We start from the raw sequence: 9748 nt of genomic DNA, 5'->3' as shown, positions 1-9748 counted from the left end.
ACGGACAATGATTCCACCACTTCCCTGGGCAGCCTTTCCAGTGCTCCACTCTTTCTGTGAAGAAGTTTTTCCTGATATCCCATCTAAACCTCCTGTGGCACAACTTGAGGCCGTTTCCTGACCATGTGCATTCATCCTACCATTTGTTACTTGGTAGAAGAGGCCAACCCCCACCTGGCTACGAGCTCCTTTCAGGAAGGTGTCAAGAGCGAGAAGGTCCTCCCGAGCCTCCTCTTCTCCAGGCTAAACATCCCCAGCTCCCACAGCTGGCTCCTCATGTGATGTGCGCTCCAGACCCTTCTAAAAATCCCTCCTCACCCGCAACACGCGTTTTGAGGGCACGGAGGAGAGCCTTTTCCAGAACAACGTTACTGTCAATAATACTATTCATAGACGAAACGCGTTTAATCAAACCCTTCCCGACACTACACGGCGGCAGGCCCCGAGCCGCAGGAGCGGGGCCGGCGTTCCCCCGCTGCGCTGCCCTCACTCCTTCCCTTCCCCGCCATGGCGGCCGCAGCTTCCAAGCAGCCGCCAGTCGCGGGCTTTGTTCGTCTCTGCCTGCGCCGCCTCCGCCCCTTCCTTCCCTCCGCTCCCTCCCTCTCCCCTTCCCTCCCTCCCCCTGGCCGGCCTGAACGCCCGGAGAGGCCCGCGGGGCGTGGGAACGAGTGGGCCCCGCGTTCCTCCTCCCTCTCCGAGCGAGTGCCGGGGGCCTCCGCAGCGCCCGCCGGCCCCGAGTGCTGCGGCTGAGCGGCGGGGGAGGCGCCATGGCCGACCGGGCGCGGGCGGCGCTCTCCGAGTCGGGCTGGTAAGTGGGGCCGAGCTCGGCTGCACCGCCGCCTCCGCCTCGGGGGTGACTCCGAGCAGCGCGGCGGGGTGGGCAGTGCCCCCTGTTTGAGCCGTGCGGTGCGGGGGGCCGTCCCCGTCCCAGCTCCGCTGGGAGCCCGTCGGTGGCGGGCAGGGGCCTGTGCCGCCCCCGGTGCGCTCGGGGCCTGGCGCTGGCTCGCCCTGGAGAGGAGTTCCGGCCCGTCCCTCCGCCCCTGCGGGGAGGACCGGCACCCCTATCCCGAGGCCACCCCTGAGGTCCCTCGGTATCGGCGGCTGCGGCCTCCCCTCTGCCCCGGGACAGGCCTCGCCCCCTGGCGCCTGCCCGTACTGCTGGGGCTGTTAATTGCACTGTGCACCCCTTCAGTAAGGGAGGCAAGATGAAAAAGTGGAGTTAAGGTAGGGTAAATGAACCACATATGAGGCTTGAACTCGGGTACTTACGTTTTCTTAAGAGCCCCAATCGTTGGGCACATAATATCCATTTTGGAACAGCGTATTTCAACGAGTTGTGCTTTTCAAATACCTACTGTACATGCTTATTTGCTAGCCCAGAGGTGAGATTGCATTGTAGGAAGTTTTTGTTTTGGTTTGGGGCTTTTTCATTTGTTTGTTTGATTGTTTTGTTGAAGTGATTCACTTATTAGTCAATGCTGACTTTTTCCATAACTACTGGGAAAGTCTTTCAACAAACCTAAAGTTTAGTGCTACCTGCTAAAGCACAATGCAACATACACAAAGTTATTTCCAATGGCATGTTGGGGATGTTTGTTTTACTGTTTACATTAGTGGTTGTCCTCGACTGTGGTTTGTTGTATGTCTAAGATGGAAAAGGTTAAAGTGGGTATCCTGTGATTTAGAATAGAATAGGGTAATTTACTTAGAAGGGACCTATGATGATCATCTAGTCGAGTCACTTGATGAATTCAGGGCTGACCAAATCTTGGTATGTTATTAAGGACACTGGCTAAATGCCTCTTAAACATTTGACTGCCACCTGAGGAAACCTCTTCCAGTGTTTGACTATGCCCTCAGTAAAGAAATGCTTCCTTATATCCAATTTGAACCCTCCCTGACACAGCTTTGAACCACCCCTGTTCATCTGGTCACTGGATCCAGGCAGAAAAGATCAGCACCTCCCTCTCCACTTCCCCCACTCAGGAGGCTGTAGAAAGAGCAAAGAGGTTTGGCCCTCAGCCTCCTATTCTCCTATCGAGACAAACCAAAGTCTTCAGCTGCTCCTTACAGGGCATGCCATCAGCTTTGTTGCCCTCCTCAGTATTTATACCTCCGTAAGCTATATAAGGACCTTCACATAGCTTTCCAGTTTTTTGCACAATAGTCCAGGTAAGGCCACACCAGTGCTGAATACAGTGGGATAATCACCTCCTTTAAGCCCCTGGTGATGCTGTGTTTGTTGGGCCAGCTTTTGCTACTTTGTGGTAATAGTAACCAAACAGAGTAATTAGGTGTCCTCTGGTATGCTTCTTGGATAAGTGTATCAAGATCCAAAAATACTGCTCTAAGTGGTTCTGGAGTGCACAGTCCTGTAACTCCTGGCTATTGCCGAATTGAAATAATAATAACTAGTTCTGCTACTTTTTATAACATTTATTTAACGGGAATTTTGGACTGTGACTTGAAACTTGACCCTCTCCTCTTCTGTACTTAGACCTGTCCAAAAATGCAAAGGTTTTCCATAAAAGTAGATTTATTTTCTTAGTTTGCTTTTCTTGCTTTCTATTGCCTATTCAAATTTTTTTCAGTTTTCAACTCTTGAGCCTTTTCAGCTGAATGCATACCATTGGTTAATGGCTTTCAAGTTTTTGGCAGTACAAATATGAGGTGCCTCTGAAACAATCTGAACCTCTGCAGTTTTTGCTGCCCTCCTTGGGGGCATAGACTCTGAATGGCTGTCAACAGTTGTTACTCTTGCAGTCCTGTAGGGAGGGAGCCAGAGGCTGAAAGTTGAAGGGGCAAGTAATGGGCTCATTATCCGTCCTTGACCTAGTTGCATTGGAAGGGGTAGTATAAAAGGGGAGGAATGAATACATATATTTTTGAGGAATGTGAGGTAGAGTGGAAAAATAAATAATGATTTGGAAATTTTGCTTAGCTGTGTTCATACACTTAAAAAAAGAGTAGTAACCTGAGTATCCATGCTTCTAACTGCTTTGCTGGTGCTCTTACTTATGATTTTTCTCATATTATTAGATCTTAGAGTTATTTAACACATCTGTGAGTGAACCTTCAGTGATGTTTAATGTAGTATTATGTGTTGGACTACACTGGTGATTAAGTAATGTTTTGTACCAAATTGGTGGTTACTGTTGCTGTCACCTGATGTCAGAATGATAAGTTTTCTAGTACAAAAGCAAAACTGAGTTTATGTGTTAAAATCTGTCCCCACTTGAACTGTAAAAGCACTGCATGGCATGTCAAGTAAAAAATAAAGGTTGTCCTTGCTTAGCTTAAAATCTGCTAGTTTGTAAAATTCTGCCTGTACTGATTGGATTTTACTGTAAATTTCTTAAACATTACAAGATTAGAAAGTTAAGGCATACACTTGTTTATGTCAGTTTCTGCAACTAGTGTTTACCTTTTATAATTCTGAATGAAAAATAAAGTTATTTTTCAAGTAGAACAGTAATAAATTGTAGTTAATACTAAACAGTAATTATAGATCTATTCCCCTCCCCCAAGCAGGTATTGTCAGAGTAATCTGTTATAAAATTGTCTCTGAATTTGTAATGTTTGCCTTCAGCATATCAATTCCATTTTTTGTTAGCTTCTGAAAGGTAAAGTAGCCCTACCTAGTAAATGTAACAGTGGCAGGTAAAGCTGGGAGACTTTTTTGTTTTCTTTTTGTGATGATGGTGGTGTTTTATGAAAATAAGTAAAAGGCCCCTGTAGTTTGTGTGCAGAATTGTAGTTTTTCTCAAGACGGAGCCCTGCAGCTCTCATTGGAAGTCTGAATTTTTCGGTGCTAGTTCTTTTTGTTACGCACTGCACTGTTCCTTGGAATGAGATATTGGCTCCAGCTAGGGGAGAGATAAGGTGTTTGTATTATGTGTCAGAGAAAAAGATATTCTATCTTGGAACAGAAGTTCTGTATTAACTTTTTATTTAATTATCAAACTTGAGGAAGGCCAAGTGGCAGAATCACCTTTTTGTATTGTTATAGTTACATTAATGAATTTCAGAACCAGTTTTCCAGTGTTCTTATTAAAATATGGGCCTTAATGGAGCATGAATTAGTGAATCCAGTTTTATTGCTAGAGGTGAAGTCCAGAAGAACTGATGAATACATCCCCTTATGTAAACAATAAGTCGTAAAGTACTTCTTATTGGCGTGCAGCAGAATTTTTTTGTGGTGTATTTTTTTGTTTGTTTGTTTGTTTGTTTTGTTAAATTCCCTGGGTGGCATTTCAAAAGAGAAATGACAAGCCAAGACCTCTACAGTGTTCCCTAGAACTTTGCAGGACTTGGGAATTTATTGCACAGAAATGCCAACATATTGTCAAAAATGAAAAATATGCCATGGCCTACAGCAGGTTTAGCCTGTGGTTCACAGATCTTGGGTCTGGTGATTGATCTCTCTGGGAAAGCAAGAGGTGCAAACTGGATAAGTAAAGATTTTTTTTAGTACAGCTAAATGTACTTGCGAGTTCTTTGTCAACTAGTGGAGATTTTTTTTATTGCACTGTGTGATGCCATAGAAATTAGTGACTCTATGGCAAAAAATACTGTCTTGTAAAACATAATGTATTTTGAAGATTATGTAAACAAAGTTGTGACTATGAAAAGTTACTCCCAGAGATGAAGAGGAAATGGAATTGTACTAGTTGTTTGGAAACAAAAGAATACTGCTTAACAGTCCCTGAGAAAACCTTTATATTAATGTCATCGTGGTTGTATATTCTTTGTAAGTGAAAAATATCAAGTTGATGTACAACAGACTTTTTAAACTGAATTTTTGGTATTTCAGCAAGTGAGTGATGTGCTGCATACTGGGTAACTCTGGGTTTAAGACTGGTTTGTTCACATGTATCCTCTTATAGGACTAATCATCTGATATGATCCAAGCTCTAAAGTAAAAGTAGGTGTGTGCCTGGAAACACAAGGAAGTTCTCAAAGGGATGAATCTAACACCACTTTCTAAGAGCACAGCAGGCATTTGGCAAAGTAGTCAGTTCCAGAATTCTGCAAGATGATCTATCGTGTTTTTTTGCTATTCCAGTAAAATGTTTTTGGAAATCACAGCTGAAATTGGTTCCTGCATATTGAGCAAGCTCAGGCAGGAGACAAGATTTTCCTTAGACACAAGCGTAATACACATCTCATGTTTCACAGGAGAGATGCATCTGTTTTGAGACTCTTGAGACTTTTTTTGTAATGTGCAAAATCTTGTGAAGTTTGGTTAGTACCATAAAATCTCAAAATGCCAGTACAAAACAAAATGCCACATGATTGCATTTTTTATTTGTTCAGGTGTATCCCTTACTGGCTGATCTGATCAGTTTGCATTCCTGCTGGGTCACCAGTAATAGGTAGTTAGAACCTGAATTCTTCATGTCATTTTCACTCTGGAGGAGTGCAAAAGGTCCAGCATTTTGCATTCTGTTAATGGAAGCAACACCAAGAAACTAATTCAGATGCTATTTTTTTTCTTCTTTTTAAAGAAGATGAGAGCTGTTTGAAAAATAACTGTTACTAGCTGGAATTGTTACAATTACAAGAAACAAATTAGGTCTATCATTAAAAGTTGAAAAAAAGTATGGTTAAAATTAGGAGATGGAAGGAGGTAGGGGACTAACATTTGGAGCACCACAGTTTGCAGAAGAGAAAACTGAAGGGGGTGAGCTTGGTGAGGTTTATATAATCTGCAGGCAGGACATAAAATGAAAGTAGATGTCTTACTCACCAAATCCTACACAACTATTGCTCACTGAATGCTGCAACACTAGAATTGGAAAGCACTCACTGAAATCAGTAGCAGATTGGTTTAAAAGTGGGTAAAATTTTTGAGTAAGGACCACGACCAAAGCTTATTTGCTGAGGACAAATGGCTATCCTGTGGGTTAAAAGATGAGAAACTAGGTAGAGAAATGATTGCTTCCTGTTGGAACAACGTTAGTAGTAGGTTTCTGCTAGGATTAAGGGTTCGTTATATTAAAAAATTTTCTTAAGGAGTGACAGTACTGTGGCATTGTAGCAGTTTGTTGATCTTTGGGGATTGGTAAAATCTGAACTAATTGGGTACTTGAAGCAAATTCTTCCAAAGCCAGTTCTTTCACATGCACGTGTAGTTTGGTTCTGGTGAATGCCAAATGATGCTCATACAGGGAAATATAATACAAACCTTTCTACACAGTGATAAGCTCTAAATTTGCTTCTATTACATATATACATACATGAGAAGGACAGTGGTCAGACAGCTGTTGGGAATTGTTCACAAAGAATTAAATTATTGTTAGGTCATTATGTTCATCGGTGGTGTGTCGAAATCATTAAAAGTGTGCATTAATGTAATCATCCCAGCACAGCAAGAGTTTAATAGATACTGAAAAAGTGGATGAGAGGTATGGAAGATACTCTGTGCTGAGAAACAGAACCATAGGGGAACAGATGATAGAGATCTATAAAATCCATAGATAATAAAGAAATGATGAGTAGAAAGCAAGAGTAGCTGTTTTTCTTAGGACAAGAATTAGGCCACATGGTGAATTAAACTTGCTACCTGATGAAAATTAGAGTAGCTTGTCAAGCAATGTGTAATTAAATTGTGGAACTTATTTGCCACATGATATTGTGGAACAGAAAAAGTGTGAGTGAGTTAAAATTGTAATTAGGCAAAGCCACGTAGGGATAGTTGCACTGAATATTGAACTCTACAGTGAAGTTGGACTATCAGCTCTAAAATGGTTGATAGCCAGGAATTACTGTGGACACTTTATGTCTAGATATTTGCTGTAGTTTGCATTCTTGACCTGGATCATCTGTCTCTGGCCACCCTTGACAAAAACGGAACTGTGTTAGACAGCCTTAGATTGCATAAGTTAAAACACCATTTATGTTCTTATTTTTATGTTCTTAGGTAAGTGTCCTCACACCATAGTTCTGAAGAAAGGATTTTCTCCTCTTGATTGGAGATTAGGGAAGAGGGAGTGAGGATTTGGAGAGAAATGAACTGAACTGTTGAAAACAGAGTGTAAAGGCAAAGCAAGTGTGACAGTCCCCTATGTACTCCATCTCAGCTGTGATTTCCACTGCCTTGCTGCAGCTCACCCTTCTGGATTTCATCAGTTGCTGGGAGAGACTCTCTCTACATCTTTTTATGTGAGATCTTGAATCGATTTATGCACTGTCTTGGGGAACACAGACTTCACTTGCTGGTTTCTCTGCTAGGAAGCTAAAGCACTAATATAAGATGTCCTTGATTAATAGAATTGTTGCAACTTGGAATGAAGTTGTTGCTAGTGTGAAAAAAAAAAGGAAGAAAGAAAAAAGCTTACTCTACTTGCAGTACATCTGAAGTTAAAGACCTTTAAATTGCTGCAGATCTCTTTTTAACGCCCGCCTTTTCAGTGTCCTGACTTTTCTTGGTAAAGTGTCTCACATTGATTCTTTCAAATCAATGCATCCCCTGGAAATGTGTAGGTTTCCCATAGAAACTCCTTTTCAGAGTTCTTGGAATTTGAATGTATTGAGTCTTGTTTCAGAAGTTACTCACTTAGCATTGTAATTCTTAGGCTTAGCCTTCTTTATGGGATGCAAATACTTTGTTAGGATAAGTGTTATTTAATAGGTTTGACTCTGTGACTTTCTAGTTTCCTTCCTTCTACCTCTTTTTGTGTTGGTGGTCTTCGAAGAACTCATAAAACACTGCACATTATCTCCTGTCCGCTGAGTTTCATAACACTTTCTATAAATTTTTCTGTTGTTAAACTAGTTTATATCATCACATGAGCAAGGTGATGGGGTGGAGCTTGTTACACAATTGAGATTTATTGTTCTGGCTTGATTTACCTCTTCTGTCAGAGAATTTTTTTTTTCTCAGTGTAGTGTTAATGGATTTTGGTAGGGATTTGAGGGAAAGATAGAATTAGCAGCATGCTTGATTATTATTTGCCTTTTCCAGCAAACGCACATGAACTTCTCAATAAAAGCAGCAGTGTGTTTAAGAAGTCTAAAATTTTCTGAAGGTCAGTATTTTATCATTTCAGCAAAAGTAGGTTCTTTTAAACTTACATTTCCTGGTAATTTAAATTATTAGTCAGAAAGCCTGTGTCATCTAGAATGTGGAAATCTGAGGTATTTGGAGTAGATGTTGCATACAGATGAACCGGGTCTCAGGAGAAAGACCTTTGCAAAGTCTTTGTGTTCTGAAATCATGTTATAAAACTCTTGAGACAGATATATTTTTTTTTTTTTTTATCTCTTCCAGTGAGTACTTGAGCAGCAAGCTGGTGGGAAGGTAGCTGGTGATCTTGGTGTAAGGTACTGTTATCATTCATACTGATAACAGAGTGGTACATATTAGGATTTCCTATGTGTATATTTTGTGTGTTACTGCTGGTTAAAATACAGCTTTATGTAAATAATAATGTAGGAGTACATAGGACTAAGAAGCAGTCTGAAGTTTTAGTTAGAGAGAATTACACTTGGAAACATTGGATATTAAATATCCTATGCATCAGTTATTTTTTTCTGTGATTGTCACAGCAATAAGATTAAAATAAATTTAAGACTGATTCTCCAAGCTATGCATATTGTTCATACTTTCAGGAATAGTACATTTTCTACTTCTTTAGAGCAAAAGGAGTATATTTAATGTCATTCTAATAGAGCAGACAGGAAGAAGAAAAGGCTCTCTAGGGGATGAATAGTATATGTATGTTTCTAATCACTTTTTATGTAGTTAATGTAATACACAGTCATGAGGTGTCAGATTTTAGGAGGCCTGGACAGCTCTAGGACTGATGTACAACCTTTGAGTTTCTTTGCACATTTAAGGAAAAAGAACGTGGTTTAAATAACCACTGGTAAGTAATTGAAGCATGACAGGCGTTCTTGTATTGGCATCATTTTGAACCCTTGAGTTTGGGAAATGTAGCCTAGGTTTTGGAAATGAGAGTGATGGCATTAACTGATAGCAAGTGAAGGCTTACTGGGGAACAGATTGCTGAACTCACTTCTTTGTGAGGGAGTGCTATCTGGGGGCAGTGGTCAAGACTGGATTTTTCTTTCTTCTTGTTTGTCTCCCAGTGCTCCAGGAACAGCTCGAGCTTCTAGTGCTGTGTCATATCTGAAAAAAAAAGCTGTTGAAGAAAGCCAGAGGAGAAAAAGCCATGTGTGTTAAGACAGCTTCAAGATACTCTCTGTGGCATGGCAACTGTGTCTTTGGCATGGCCCCAGCCTTAGTATATTTGTGTTCGACTTAGCACTTTAGGGTGGCTGCCAGCCTTTTCTTGGGAAAATGTGAGTAAGAAAGTGTTCACAGCTTGTATCTGAGAAGAAAAGAAAAAAAAGAATTTTAAGAATTTTGTTACATGAGCAAAGTAAACCCTCCACAGTGTTATGACTTTTGTATGTTAAATTACTGTGGCCTGTTGGCCTGTTATGAATCATGGAGTAGCAAATCTTCTCAAGGAGCAGAAAGCTTGCAAGAGCTCTTGTCCAGCAGTTTCTGACTGCAGGGGCTGTTTCTAGCATCTGCTGTTTAACAGCAGTGCTTGCTGCTTGCTGGAAGCTTATCTTATCAAAGTTTAGAGTTAGTGAGGTTATCTTGGGCACATCTCTGTGTGTTACCTGGAAAAGTTTGACATTTTTGCATCGCAGCTATTACTGTTAGATAACAGTATGCCTGTGTTATCACTAAATATCTTCTGTTAAGTAGTTGTTAGAGTCTCATGTTCACTTG

General features: G+C 41.2%; 1 protein-coding gene across 3 annotated transcripts in view; it reads left to right on the top strand.

Moving 5' to 3' along the window:
- Positions 1-627: 627 nt before the first annotated feature.
- The window catches only part of TDRD3 (tudor domain containing 3), a 90503-nt gene continuing 81382 nt past the window's right edge, over positions 628-9748 (top strand). Inside the window, exons 1-2 of one of the 3 annotated variants that reach the window (XM_053969982.1) lie at positions 628-808; positions 8273-8302. In XM_053969982.1, coding sequence (XP_053825957.1) covers positions 768-808; positions 8273-8302 — 71 coding nt within the window. In that variant the 5' untranslated portion in view covers positions 628-767. The remainder of the gene's footprint in view (positions 809-8272; positions 8303-9748) is intronic. The other 2 variants (XM_053969981.1, XM_053969983.1) reach the window with 2 other exon arrangements.

Source organism: Vidua macroura, chromosome 2 (assembly GCF_024509145.1).
Source record: "Vidua macroura isolate BioBank_ID:100142 chromosome 2, ASM2450914v1, whole genome shotgun sequence".
In the NCBI taxonomy this organism is placed as follows: Eukaryota; Metazoa; Chordata; class Aves; order Passeriformes; family Viduidae; genus Vidua; species Vidua macroura.
The sequence above is the reverse complement of the archived record's forward strand: the minus strand, read 5'-3'. Positions and strand labels throughout refer to the sequence as shown.